This window comes from Orcinus orca, chromosome 19 (genome assembly GCF_937001465.1).
Source record: "Orcinus orca chromosome 19, mOrcOrc1.1, whole genome shotgun sequence".
Classification (NCBI taxonomy): domain Eukaryota; kingdom Metazoa; phylum Chordata; class Mammalia; order Artiodactyla; family Delphinidae; genus Orcinus; species Orcinus orca.
Window position 1 is genome coordinate 32,032,656 of NC_064577.1, and position 14,429 is coordinate 32,047,084.

General features: G+C 57.4%; 1 protein-coding gene across 1 annotated transcript in view; it reads right to left on the reverse strand.

Moving 5' to 3' along the window:
- Positions 1–1,571: 1,571 nt before the first annotated feature.
- TBC1D16 (TBC1 domain family member 16) overlaps positions 1,572–14,429 on the reverse strand; it is a 79,623-nt gene continuing 66,765 nt past the window's right edge. Inside the window, exons 4-12 of the mRNA XM_033438670.2 lie at positions 12,967–13,128; positions 11,803–11,950; positions 10,724–10,891; positions 10,075–10,223; positions 9,119–9,253; positions 8,207–8,393; positions 5,948–6,127; positions 3,243–3,389; positions 1,572–2,383 (exon numbers count right to left, since the gene is read on the reverse strand). Of these exons, the coding sequence (XP_033294561.1) occupies positions 2,135–2,383; positions 3,243–3,389; positions 5,948–6,127; positions 8,207–8,393; positions 9,119–9,253; positions 10,075–10,223; positions 10,724–10,891; positions 11,803–11,950; positions 12,967–13,128 (1,525 nt within the window). The 3' untranslated portion in view covers positions 1,572–2,134. The remainder of the gene's footprint in view (positions 2,384–3,242; positions 3,390–5,947; positions 6,128–8,206; positions 8,394–9,118; positions 9,254–10,074; positions 10,224–10,723; positions 10,892–11,802; positions 11,951–12,966; positions 13,129–14,429) is intronic.

Here is a 14,429-nt window from a genome sequence, read left to right on the forward strand (position 1 = left end):
CCCATCCCTAGATGCTGAGTCTGGCCATGTGACTTGCTTTGGCCACTGAGGTGGCAGCACGGGGGGCATCTGTCAAGGCTTGGGAAGGTGCCTGTACACTTCTGATTCTGCACCTTCGCCTTGGCCAGGACTGGCTTGCGGGAAGGATGCAAGAAGCACAGAGCAGAGCCAAGTCTGACCTCTACACACCTCGACATGTGTGAGCACACCCCTGGGACTTAACAGCTCCAGGCATGGGAGCAAGCCCAACCCAGACCAGAAATGCCCAGCTTGAGCTGCTGCCCCACAGACTCATGTGCTAGGTAAAAGTGTGTGCTAGTTGAGGCCACCATGTTTGGGGGCTATTTGTTATGTAGCATTACTGTGGCAATGGATAACTGTTATGCCTGTTCATGGGGATGTGGTCTCTAGAGGAGGGTCAACATAGTGCCTGGGTAACTCAAGCCATTTCCATAATGGATCAGGAGCCATCCTCCGGATGGAAAGGCAATCTTCTTTCCCCAGAAGCAGAGCACAAGTCTACCCCCATCCAGCCTGGATCCTGCTGCTGGACTGTAATGGTCAGTACCCTAAGATCTGGGCACTGATGGGGCTCCAGGATGGTCTCTCCGAAAGACTCTTGGATAGAGGGGCCAGGAACTTGGAAGTACCAGTGTCAGTCTCCTGCCTGCTGGAGGACTTGGGCTCATTGAGAAGAGAGAAGCTGAGAAGGGAGGAGGCTGATAACTCCTCTTTCCTGTTGATAAACATCTTTTTAAAGTGGCGCCATCCAGCAGCGTCAGGTCCCAGTGGGAAAAGCTGAGGGGCAGGAAGAAGCCTTAGTCGGGCTGCGTCTCCGCGATGACTCTCAGCACGTCAGGAATCATTCTCCCCAGAAGAATGTGCAGGAGGATTCAAGGAACGATTCCAGCCTCCTTGCTCCTGCCAGTTCAAGAGGTGGCTTCCTGTGCAAATGGCTCCACCACTTTACACTGGCTGGGAGCCCTCCCATGCCCTTATCTGTCCTTCTCTAAATCCCAGAAGGAGCAACTGATGAGAATCTTTGGGAGCAGGGAGAGCTTGCTGGGAAGACCTGGTTCCCACACAGAAAGCAGAGGTGCCCTGAGTGATGGCTACCGTACTGTGGCCACTCTTGCGTCCAACCACCTGAGAAGCTGACTTACAGAAGACTGGCATTCATGGCAGAATGCAGGCCCTGCAGGGAAGTGGGAGTCTTTCTAGCACTTTCAGGTGCCTTTGTCTTGGTTGGTCAGTTAATATAGTACCCCTTCCCTCAAACATTGCAGATTTCCTTCAGATGATTTTGCATGCACACACACACACCTCAACCCATCCAGACCCCAGTTGGTTGCAGTATTTGGTGAGGTTGGCCTTAAACAATGCCAAATGCAGACATTCCCCAACAAAGGGAGAGGAATCCAACATTTCAACAGCCTGTGCTCAGGCAGCAGATTCCTTCACATACCAAGAGGACAGGATGTTGAAATGGACAGTGTGAAAGCCCCCAGTCCGCTGCTCTTACACCTCTTTACCCTGAAATCAGTGGGGCTTTTTTTGGTGGGGGGATGGGGGGCAGATGTCTTCACATCAGCTTTGCAGCTGTGGCTGGAGAAGCTGTGGAGTATGTTTGGTTCTTTCAGAGAATGAAGCCTGATGAGGCGGGTGTGTCCGGCTTGCAAAGATGTCTCTGGGCCTGGACAGGACCCCCTTGTTCTGCACTCCCTGGCACTGGTGGGTGCACAAGACCTCTCCTTCTGTCTCTGCCTTTCCCAGTGCCTGGCAATACCCTTCGGTGGCTGATGAAGCTGGAGGAATTCCTGGGACGTGTGGAGAGCCATCAAAGGCAGGCAACACGAGAACCCAGCCAGCCTGCGTGTCCAGGTGGGATGGCTGTGCATTTTGGTCCCGCTTTTTTGGGAGGTGACTTTTCTCTGGGCAGCTGGCGGGTTCCACTTCTGTCACTTCTGGACTCCGCTTTTGTCCTTAATATGAAAAGTTTCCCTTCATGCCGCCCAAGGGCATTTTCCTTCTGTTTCTACCATCCCATCCCCTCCAAGCCCAGCCCCACCCCCTCCCCCATGCTTGGGACCTGGCTGAGGTTCCCTCACCCCTCATCTAGCACAGGGAGCCCAACCTATCTGCGGAAACCGAAGCCTTCCCGGGGCGTCTTTGGGCCCTTCCTGCCTTCTCTGGGGGGCTTGGGCGAAGGCGTCTCCACAGTGCCCCCATATGGGCAGCTCTCAGACCCCGGGTGCTGGCCTGTGCACTCCACGGCGGGCATGTAACCACTGTCCCACATGCCAGTCCCACACAGCTTGCACAGGTCATGCAGGCTGCAGGGGATCCGCGGCAGGAGGCGAAACTGATAGAGCAAACTCCTTGCCTGCAAACAGAGAGGACAGGCAGTGACGAGGGCGTTGGGGGACAGCCAGTGGCCCGAGAGCAGGGGCAGCAATAGCCAGCGCCCAAGGGCTCACCCTGTGCCAGGTCAGGGCGAGGGCTCTGCCTGCCCCGTCCCTTTCAACACCGTGATCCAGCTGAGGGACGGGACTCACATGGTACCCGGAGCAGTGCTCCCATGTGGCTTGACACAAAGAAGGCTCCCCCGACGGCCTTCATATGGAGGATGAACAGGGCAGGCAAAAGCGGCACAGGGCCCACCCTGTCCCTCCCTGGCTCGGCCTGGCCCCACGGCTCCACCTCTCCGCCCTGCAGGGTCTGTTTCCACCACCCTCTTCCTACCCACCCCACCCTGACCCCAGGCCCTCCTCACTGCCCCCGGGAGACACCAGAGAGCTTTAAGAAGCAGACTCCAGCAGGAGCCTGGGAAGTGGGGAGGTGGCAAAGGCGCCCTTTGTTCCACTAACTTCGGATGAAAAGTGTCCACCTCCCCTCCCTAAGCCTCCTGCTCAGTTTTCCTGGCTCTGGGCTAGGACTGAGGTACCACAGGTGGAGGACCTGTCCATCAAACCAGGTAATCTGTTCAGTCCATGAGGAGAGAGGCCTCTTTGCCAGGGCCTGATGGGCACCCTGAGCAGCTGCCAGACATGCTGACCACTGGGCCTTGGTCAGGAGCTCCCAGGGTGGCTGGAGTGTGTGGGCGGGGCTCTGGAAGTGAAGGGGCGGGGCTCTGTGTGTGGAGGGCAGGGCTTGTGGGGGCTGTGTGGGGGCGGAGCTCTGGAAGTGAAGGGGTGGGGCTCTGTATATGGGAGGGCGGGCCTGCATGCAGGGGCCACACTCACCTTCCTGAGAACAAGCTCCCCATTCATGTGCATGGCCAGGTTTCCGAAGTGCAGAAGCATCTGGTCGGTGGCCAGCTGCTGCTCAATGACGTCATCCCCGTAGATGGCCACGATGGCCACACAGATGAAAAGGTGGAAGTAATCCGTCTGGGGGGATAGAGATTGGGTTCAGATAAGGCCCCTGACCCAGCCCCAGGGCCTGCCTGCAGGTAGAGGCCAAGTGCAGAGGTGCGGGGTAAGGGCTCGGGGTGAGGTCGTCTGGGTTCATGTGGCCCTGGGCAAGCCCAGAAGCCTCCTTCATCCTCAGTTTCCCCACCTGCAAATGGGCCAGTGTGAGCACCTCTATCCAAAGGCTGCCGTGACATACAAAGGGGCTGGCCACCCACAGGCTGCTGTTACCCTCCGGGGAGCCCTCTGGGAGGCTTTCCAGCACAGGGCAAAGAACATGCTCCTCTGAAGGCTGGCCCGTGCCCATTCTCTTGAGAGACAGTGCGTCAGAACATGCTCCAGTGGGTCACAGAACACGCCACTGAGAAAGAACTTTCTGGCACCCACCCACTGGTCGCTGTCCTCCTGCCTCCAGGCCAAACGTCCCAACTCGTGCCCCAGAGACGACTCTTAGGTTTGTTGATAAGAAAGTGGGGAGAAGAGCCTCGGAGCAGAGCACGGCAGATCACGACGGTCCCCATGGAGCTCCCCAACGAGCCCACCATCTTTAACCAGCTTTACAGAGCCCATTGAGGACTCCGCTGTCTTCCTTGGAGGCTGCCTCATATGGCTGCCCAGCAAAGAAGGCCTGGCCCACAGCAGGAAGCCGGCACTTGGTCCTGGCTGCGGTACATCCTGTGCGCTCTCCGGCCCGGACACTTTGAGGGCACACCGCCTTTGAGTCACACTTGCTCTCGGGGGCAGAGGAAGGACAAGGACCACCAGGAAGCCTGTGTTTAGTCTCCTGACGTCGGCCACCCAGCCAGACAGAACTTTGTTCCTTTGCAAACAGGGCCAGGAGGAGCCCTGGATGCGGGCAGAAGTTATGGGCAGCAAACATCACACCCCACCCACTCTGAAGAGACCATTCTGGGTTGCCCAGCCCCTTCCTCTGAATTACTCCAGAATGGCCTTGATGTGGCTCAGAACGATCCTCCTGCAGCTATTCGAACTGTGGCCAGGGTTGGCGGAGGGCTGGGGGGAGGGGGGAGGACGGAGGAAGGTGCATGTCTACCTCCTCTCAGAGAGGACTCTGGGGCAGAAAAGGTGGGGCACATTCTAAATGGGGCTGGATGGCAGTACAGGACTAATCCCAGTTCACTGGACAAGGCCCAGGGCAGCGCAGCCCCTGAGGGCAAACTAGAAGTATCATAAATGAATGAAATAGAGCCTTTCTCACTCTGGGGACACTTTAAAAGTTAAAGCAGCTGGTAGTGACCACCCCCCTCTCCACGAGCTCACTCTAATGAATTAGCCTACGCCCACTACAATCATCCTACCCCCCGCTTCCAATCTCCTGCCACTAATTTGATCAAGTGGTGGGGCCAAATGTGGCTAAATTTAGCCTGAGAAATGGCCCCATTTGTTGGGTAATGCTCTGAGTTCACTTGTAACATTAGCCTAAATGTGATGTCACGAGGGTGGCAAACTTGCTGCTGGAAAAACATGCAATGAGGCTTTGCAAAGTGGACACAATTTTTTTTTTTAAAATGTGATCCAGTGTTTTGGACCATCCTTGCCAATGCTTCCTTGATTCCAGCCTGCAGTACACGTCGAGCACGCTAACCCACGCAGGAATCGCGGCCCAGACCTGGGCCCAGCTGGGGGCAGGAGCAGGAGGCGGGTGAGGATGGATGAACACAAAGACAGCCTGTGGCACCAGCACCACATTTGTTCACACTCACTTCTATCAGACATAACCGTTCTTTGACATTAGTAAGGAGGGGAAACGCTGATGCGCATTTCCGAGGGCTGGTGGGCGTGCCCACGTAACAGCGAGGTTTGTCTCATCCAAGCTGCTCCGGCTGCCGCAGGGAGGATGGAGCCCGCTCTTGCAGAAAGGGTCCTGGCCACCTCCTGGATGCGTCAATACTATTTTTTTTTAAGGCTGATGGATTCAGAGAGACTTGCCTATCCTTTCACGTCGCCAGCTTGTTGCTAATTTGGGCATTAAAGCTGTGTGACAGGGCCAGTTCGACGCTCTCAGGGGAATTTGTTGAGGAGACAATGATAACAGTGGATGGCAAGTGGAAATCACATCCCTGGGTGGGGACAGTGGGCCAGGCCCGGGCTCTCAGAGGGGCTGATGGGGAAGCAAGGTCTCGGGCCCTTTCCCTGAGCCGTCCCGAGGGGGCAGGCGGGCGGGCACTGGCTCCAGCTTGTGGGCACTGGCGTCCTGCTCGGCCCCGCAATGTCTTTCACGCTGATTGGTTGTGACAGGAGTGTGCTCAGCCCCAGAACGTGGTAATGAGTGCAGTCAGTGGGCAATTTGCATCGATTTCAGTTACTTGGGAGGTGAATTGCAGGTCTGAGGCTGGCCACGTGGGACTGGAAGGCAGTCGCCATGTGAGGGGCGGACTGTGGCTTGTGGGGGGTCAGGGATGGTGGAGGGGGACCCCAGAGGAGGCGCACGGTTACGTGGGCACCCCACCCTCCTTTTAGACTGGGTGCAGGACGGCTGTCCCAGCCCCCAGCCCTGGGCACCGCGCCTGACTCACCTGGTAGTGGGCCCAGCAGGCCTCCCAGATCCGCAGAGCCTCAGCCTCGGGAAACTCCCGCTTGAAGCACAGCAGCAGCCAGCGGTGGCAGAAGAGCATCTGCAGGCCGTCCTCGCCCAGTGAGACCAGGTGCTGGTAGAAGCGCAGGTGCGTCAGCCGCAGCAGCTCCCGCAGGTACAACTGGGGGCGAGGCCGAGATGAGTTAGCCCCCCAGCCCCGAGCACGCCTGCCTGCCTGGCCCAGGAAGCCCACTCCCACCGAGGCCCTTCCTCGGTCCACCCCTCCCGCCCGCCAAAGCCTGTGTGCCATGCGTGAGGTCTCTACCTGCTACATGTCACTGCACCCACTTGTTTTGTTCTGTCGCTGGAAGTCTGACTCACACCTGTCTTTGTCAGTTTAGCCCAGATTTCAGACTGTTTTGGAGGCTGTGGCGTGGCCCAGGGCAAGGCAGAGCACAGCACCCTGATGTGGACCAGGAGGCTAGTGGCAGGAAGACCCCCAGGCCTCAGGCGCCATATGGGGCTGTTTCTGACGCCCCCTCCCTTCTGGGATGTCGAGCAGATCATCCATTGACAACGCCCCCTCCCCCACACCCACTCAACCACCTTCCGCTCTGATCACCAAGATCCATCATCTTCCAGAGCTGATTTAGGACAGAGAGGGGGCGTTTCTGAACCCCGAGAGGCTCAATTCCTGCACTTAAGGTCACCACCCAGTGACTTGGGACGAGATGGAGGCTGTTTCTGGCAACGTCCTGCTCTGGCTGCTGACTTCACCAGCACCGTTGTAAAATCAATCTCCGGCAGCTAACAAGTCACGGGGCCATGTGCTTCGGAGCCCATCAGGGGCGAATCGCATCAGAGCCCGTAATTGCCTCCGCAGGTACCGTGGAAACCTGACATCACAGGGCCGATGCAGAGAGCACAGAGTGGGCAGGCTCGGCTGAGATCCCAGCCAGATCCTGGGGTGGGGGCTTGGTGACTCACAGGCCCCTTCCCACACAAGCAACCCACAGTTCCCACTTGAGACAGCCGCTGGGATGGCACGGGAACTGATTCTGAGGACCCTTCCCGACTGGCCAGTCTTTCCACCCAGTGGCCCACAGCAGGGTCAAGTCCAGGCACGCAGCTGACCCCCTCCCTCCCTCACGGGTGCCCCCCACCCCCGCTCTGGTGCCCGGCACCTTCCAATCCCCACCTGCCTGCTCCTGGTTCCCCCTCGTCCAATCCCCTGCTGTGTTCTGCTCTACCATCCGTAGTCTTCAACGGCTTCCTAATGGCAAGTTGACGGGACATGCTCCTTGGCCTGGCATTTGAGGCCCTCCATTCAGCTCGACCCTCATTGCATGTGGGCCACCAACCTGACCAGGGCACCCAGTGCCATTGCCCAGAGAGCTCTCTCAGCCAAGTCTCGGCAGGCCTGACAGTGTCCAGGGCCAGACCCCACGTGCCATTGGGTCGGCCTAGTCCAAGGAGACACTGGGACGCCTGTCTTGGTTCCCACCTCTATCACCAGAGCTCTTTCTGTATCACTCCCTGGCACCCAGCATCCTCTCCTCACACTGTCAGCTTCCAGACCAAAAATCTCTTGCAGACTGGGGACCTGAGACCATCTCCCAGTGCCAGCAGCATCCGGCAGGTGCTTGGAGTGCACAGATGCTACGTAAGGAAAGAGTGCGCACTCCTGGCCCTGCCTTACCCAGCTCTGCCTCCTCGCTCCCAAGTCTCAGTGCTGCCTGGTCTGTGTAGGTTAGGGGAGGCCATGAAGGGAGGGGTGCCGGCTGCGCACAGCAAGCCTGCTGCCCTGGAGGTACGGTTGTGACAACTACCCAGCGGGCCTCGAGGTGGTTTCAGGAGCCCCTCCCATCCCCACCCCCAGAACCCTGGCTATGTTGGACCCCTGCAAGGGGCCCAGATGCACCTGAGGAACCATTTTACACAGCACAGGGTCAGGTGTGATAGGGACCCCCCCCTTCTTTGTCTCCCAGGGAGCCTGGGTTGGGATGCCACATGCAGGGAGGTGGGAAGCCACAAGGGGAAGGCCCTGCACAGTCTAGACTCTGGACCTGCAGGAGTGTGAGGTGGGGATGGCAACATGTGTCCTGGGACCTGGGAACAGCATGCGTCCCTCCTGGGGGAGCTGGCCCTACCCCAGAGGCCCAGGGCCAAGCCCCCCACAGTCCACTGGCAAGGCTGACCCTGGCCTTTCTGCTGCTTGCTGACCCACAGCCCCCAAGCCATACACAACTGAGAGCCTCACCAGCTGTTTCTCCATGTCCTCATCCCGAGGAGAGCTGACAAAGATCGTGTTCTGCATCAAACCCACAAAGCACCAGAAGGTGTCTGACTCGTCCAGGACCTCGGCCAGGATGGGTGCCACCAGGTCCGACATGCCCTGGGAGTAGCCGATGGCTGGGTTGTACACCGCATAGTTCAGCAGGATCCTCCTGGAGACGCAGTGCAGAGAGCAGGGAGGTCAGTGGAGGACGGCCGCAACATAGCAGTGTGTTGTTGTGCAGGCCAGTAGAACCCCAGGCTGGAGACCCTGGGCTGTCCGGGCCCCCATATTTCACCATGATCTCAGAGGAAGGAGGGCAGCTCTGGGACCGTCTCCAGAGCCTGGGGAAAGGTAATGGCCTGCAATTAGGCACTCACCAGCCCAGCCCCTCGAGAGCAGGGCAAGGAGGAATGTGGGTCTGATTTTCTTAATTGTCAACTGCCTGTGACAAAGGGTGGGCTGGCCAGGAACGTTTTCATGGGCTGCTAATTTTGTGCAATTATTTGCCAGGAGGTAGCAGCACGTCAAAGATGCCAGCCTCAGCCCTGTGTGGCTTTATCATCCAGAAGACCACCCAATGGGAGACAGACACTCAGGGGGAGGCTGGCCCACAGCTGGTGTGAGACAAGCAAGGTTAGGCTTAGCGGATGCCCAGCGGGTGGGGCCTACAGGCCTTCCCTGGGCCTCTAGGACAATAAAAGACCCACTGACATTGCCTAAAATAGCTAACAACCCTCTGATTCTGGGGCATTGAACCTGGAGGAAAGACCCCTGACCCCTGCAGAAGCTGCTGCTCTTCCACTTCCCAGAGGGTCAACTGAGGCCTGAGGGGTGAGGTGGCAGATGGGAGTGAAACGGAGGGGGGAGGAAACATGCTGGCCGGGAAGGTGGTACCTCATGCTCTCCACATTGGGATTGCCTTCTCCTCTGAAGAACTGGTTGCTTCGATCTGTCCGTACCACATCCTTGTCCACGGTGAACTGCACGTTCCGCCAGAACGCTCTGTGCTCTTCAGGGGTCATGGAGAGCCTGGCATGGAGCAGAGCGCCCGCTGGGGGGTCAGCAAGCGGCACAAACGCTCCCGGCTGGCGCGGGCGTCCCGCCCAACCCCGCCCAACCCTGCTCCCAGATGGGAACTGGGGCCGCTGGCAAACCCTCCGGCTCCCACTGACCTGGGGTGGGGGTGGTGCACAAGGCTTTCCAAACATTAACTCGGCCTCACGGGTCCCAAACAGAGAGCTGACCGTAGCCCCGGGATCAGCGAGGCCCAAACGGACCTCAGCAGTCCCAGTGCCCCCCAAACACCCCCGCCACCCCGGGGTTCTGCGGAAGGATGTCAGCGCCTCGTTAAGTACGTTGAAAAAGTATTCTAAAATCTTGACATGCGAGCTAAAGAGAGCCAGTCCCAGGGCCCGCCGCTGGGGTACTAACTGCACTTATCCAGCCCCATCGCTCACGGTCCTGGGAGACCCATTTTTCAAGGAAACTATGGGTCACGGAACATATTATCAATGCTGAATTGCACCTCAAATTGCCTTTCCAAATGGCATTTCCCTCCGCGGCGCTGGGGTGGGTTTCCCTCCGCGGCGCTGGGGTGGGTTTCCCTCCGCGGCGCTGGGGTGGGTTTCCCTCCGCGGCGCTGGGGTGGGTTTCCCTCCGCGGCGCTGGGGTGGGTTTCCCTCCGCGGCGCTGGGGTGGGTTTCCCTCCGCGGCGCTGGGGTGGGTTTCCCTCCGCGGCGCTGGGGTGGGTTTCCCTCCGCGGCGCTGGGGTGGGTTTCCCTCCGCGGCGCTGGGGTAGGTTTCGTTTCCCTCCGCGGTTCGAGGGGGCCCCGGCCGGTCGCCGCGGTCACCTTTTCTGCTGGATCTCGGCGTATTCCTTTCTCTTCTGCATCCGCAGCGCCTCCCTTTCCTCCGACGTCGACTCGTGGCTGTAATAACGCAGCAGGAAGGGCCAGACCTCCCCCCGGATTGACACATCAATGCCGCCGAAGAAAATGGCCTGGAGGAAGCGGCAAAAGTTGGGGAGGGGCCAAAGTAGGGCCGCTCAAAGGACCCCCAAATCCCCGGAGATCTGTGTTTTGGTGGCTTTGCTGCGCCTTCTTGACAACTGATGCCTTGATTCAGATCGCTGCAATTTGCACATGTTTGGAAGGGGAAAGTGCCGGCCCCCCATTCCCATACAGGACACAAACCAGGCTCATTTCAATGTCAATGCCCCCCCTGGTGCGGCACTCAGATTAACCTGTCGTTCTCACGTCAGGGCCTAATCCCGGTTTTGGAATCGCGGCGCGGGCTGCGAGCTCTGCTATACAGGCTGACGCGGGGTCCTCCAAACCCGCTCCGGAGGTTGCTTTTTCATCGCAGCGGCTTTGATTGCTCTATCGGGCGCGTTCACACAGCCAGCTCTGGCACCAGCGGACGCACCCCCCGGAGGCGGCCCGTGGGCATGGCCCCGACCCCTGGTCCTGAATCGGGCCCCGCGGGCACACCGGGCCTCACCTTGCGGAGCTTGTACTCCTCCTCCACCTGGCCCAGCGCGTTCAGGTGGCGGAGCCAGGCCGCGACGTCCAACCGTCGGTACATGCTCTCCTCGGGGTGCGTCTCGGAAGACGGCAGTTTGGGACGCCGAATGGAGAACTGCATGCACGTCTTTTCGTCGGCGACCTGCTGGACGGGAGGACAGTTGGGGATCAGTGTCTCAGCCGCTTCGCTTTCGAAGCCAGCCGCGCTCTTCGCGGGATGTGAGCCTTCCTCGCTCTCTTCCGAAAGGAGGAGGACGCCTCTTCCCTGCATACAAACCCCTAAATGGCAAGTGTAATTAGACACAATTCAAATGAAAATACCGTCCTCTTACCATGGTCCCCCCTCGCGCTCCCGGCTCCCGGCCCACTCCCATCGACCGCCGCCCCCCACTGTCCCTCCAGCCCCGCCGCAAAGACGGAATTAATGCCTCGGACGGCCAACTTCCCTCTGCCGGGAGGGCCTGCAATAAATTACATGTGATTGGCCACATACAAAGGGATGGCTGTTCTGCGAGCGGGGAGCCCGCCTGTCAGGTTGTCTCCACGGGCAGTCACGGATCCAGGGCAAAACTGCAGCTGACATTTAATTCAAAAATCAAAGGTTGTTCAATGTAGGGGGAAAAAAAAGCCATGCTACTGTAATAAGGGAAGCCAGCAGGAGGCTCTGTGGGAAGGAAGGGAATTTTAAAGTCAGCCCGTTTCTAATAAGCACATACAGTATCTTAACCAGATAATTAAAGAGCTCTTATTACATTTGTATGTAGATTGAGCAAAATATGGCAGGAAGCCTTGTCAAAACATGATTTTTCAAGTGCGGAGTACTGCCTTTACAAGAAGCCTGGGCACATGTTTCAAATCCCAAATTGCTGCTCTGTAGGCCCCCAGCGACCACGGGTCACACCGGTGAGGCCTGGGTCTCCGGGGGAGAGAACCAATGTCCTGGGCCCCCGTTGGAGGGGAGGGGGGAATGGGAGGGGGGGTGTCTCAGCAGCCAGGTGCCTCCAGGGGTGGTGCAGGGCCTCCCTGGGGGCAGTCCCCAACCCTCCTCCGGGCTACCTGGTCTTTGAGGTGCGTCTCTGCGCAGTATTTCCATTGCTGAAGCACGTCGGGCAGCTTGTCCAGGCCACCGTGGTGGAAGTGGAACACCTTGTACTGGCTTTCCCGGCTGGCGACGACCAGCTGGCCGCTGGTGCAGGCCTCATCGCTGAGTGGCCATCGGAGGGTGGAAGAGAACAGACCCATGAATATGTAAACATGGGTTTTTATTTCCAAGTATAATCAGAGGCCCCTATTGCCAACCTCAGAGGCAGGAAACAGAAAGTCCCCGTGGAGTTTGGCTGCTGGCGGCAAGGGGACAGAATTATGCCCCAACAGAAGCCATCACCCCTTTGCTGAAGAAGGCAAAGCAGCTCCCTTCCTGGGAGACCCCAGGTTGTATTGTCCTCACTCCCGGGAGACCTGCCAGAGCAGCCTTCTGTCCCCACCCTTGCCTGCCAGGTCATATCCTCCCTTCTCTCTGGAGGTCCTGGGGGTGGATGCCCTGACGGGGAATCAGGTTTTGAACCCAGATGGGGCAGCGCTAAGGGATGCCCCTCCAGCAGCCTTCCCCATCCGTCATGGAAGGCACTCTGGGAGAATCCTCCGGGGAAATTCACAACACATGCCTCAGGGCCATCACCCAAACTTGGCTTCCCTTCCATGAAAGGCGGGATGTGGCTCTGGGTCTGGGAACTCCCACAGAGACATGCCTGCTTCTTCTAAGCACCAGTCTTGGTTGGTGCTTTCCTGCGGCTGGGCCACCCTGCCTTTCAGGAAGAGAGACATGAGGTGGCCGTTAGGCAGGGAACTAAAAGGGATGGCTCCCCATAATGAAGGAAAGCGTGCCTCCCTCTAGAAAGCCATGGCCTCTTCCGAGCTGGGCCTCTGGGTGGGTGACCGGGGGCAGCCTGCAGCAACTGCTCTCTGTGTAGCCCTGGTTCGTTGTCTTTCCCCAAACCAGAGCTCCAAGCAACATCTGCTTACCATCACCCTGAAAGCAGAGGAAAGAGTTTGGGAGCTACCCAGACCCAGCTCCTGTGGGGCAGCCGTAGGGGGCACTGCTGACGAGACTAGTGATGTTGGGAAGCAGATGTTTGGGGATGCAGGGGTGCTGGACCCAAGCATGGCCCCCCAGGACACGGCACACAGGCAGCTTCCAGGACATGGCCAAGAGGGCCTCACCTGAAGAAGAGGCGGAGGGAGCGCATGTGACCCAAGTCCACTCGGAACACACCGCAGATCTGCTCCAAGGCGCAGGCCCGCTGCGGCTCGTCCCAGCGCGGGGGCTGCAGGAGGCCACTGCTGTCCGGGAACTGCAGGTGGGCGTCCACGCTGGAGGGGGAGCTGGTGGAGCAAGTCATGTTAGGGCCACACGTTTCTCTGTTGTGCAGCCATGGGGGAAGGGCAGGGAGGGCTGGGGAAACCATTTCAACGTGCATGCACACTCAGAGATATAGCTGAACACGCTGGGCACATAGAGGCTGTCCACGGACACCCATGAATGAACGAACGAATGAATCCTATCATAGGTCTTGCCCAATTACACTTTAATGTGGATGGGAAAGCATTTTTGTGATCAAATTTTGTTCCACCTCAACAGAGATATTAGGTTGTCATAATGGCAGATGAGGTCCTACTGACTGGGTTTGAGCCCTTGCTATGGGACCTTGGGCAAGTTACCAAGCCTCTCTGAGCCTTTGTTTCCTCTTTTGCACAGTGAAGATAATAACATGGCTTCGTGTAGAATGAACAGTGCTCAGTGCTGGGCACCCTGGTTTTCAGGGCTTACTGAAAGAAGCTGTTTTGTGACCATTTTAGACAGTGTGGGGCTTCCTTTTGGGTTCAGATTGGTTCAGTATTTTCCTGAAAAAATAGTGGTTCCATAAGGAAGCATTTGGGTTATAATACTGTTAATACTAATAGTAAACACTTAGCTCTGTGTTAACCACTTTTCATGTGCTTTTTATCACATATAAGCTTCACAATAAATCCTAGGAAATGGGTGATTATTACCACCATTGTACAAAACAGGAATTGAGGCTCAGAAAGGTTAAGTAACTTGTCTAAGGTCACACAGCTAGCAGGTGGTAGAGCTGGAATTTGAACCCAAGCTTTGTGGCCCACACCTTCACCAGTGTATTTAACTGCTTCTAAGTTCAAAGTTCAGCAATACAACCCCATTATCTTATTCTACTTCTTTAAAAAATTAATAATTTTGTTTGGCTCCTCGGTTGCCAAATATTTTATTACACGGATTCAGCTACACCACAGGTTAAATGCCGTCTCTTGAGATTTAATAGTAACATCTAGCAGATGACTGCTAAAATATCGCCAGAGTAAAGGCAAGCATCAGTTCTGGATCCCAACCCCGATATCCCACAGAGGTAAGACTGCAATCACTTTATCCCACTTTCCTGTTTCAGCCGAGAACATAAAAGTGTCGGAGGCAATGAATCCTGAGGCACCTCTTCCTCTGATGGGCACCAGGTCTCCAAATGAAGCTACTCTGGATTGTTCAAGCACAATCCCTCTAACTCGGAACTTCCTCAAAGAGGAAGACTGGCCTTTGTAGAAACTTCGCTGCTTCTAGAACAATACTGGGCCTGGTGTGCAGTTCTTCCCCACCTGCCTAAGGAAGTGGGCTG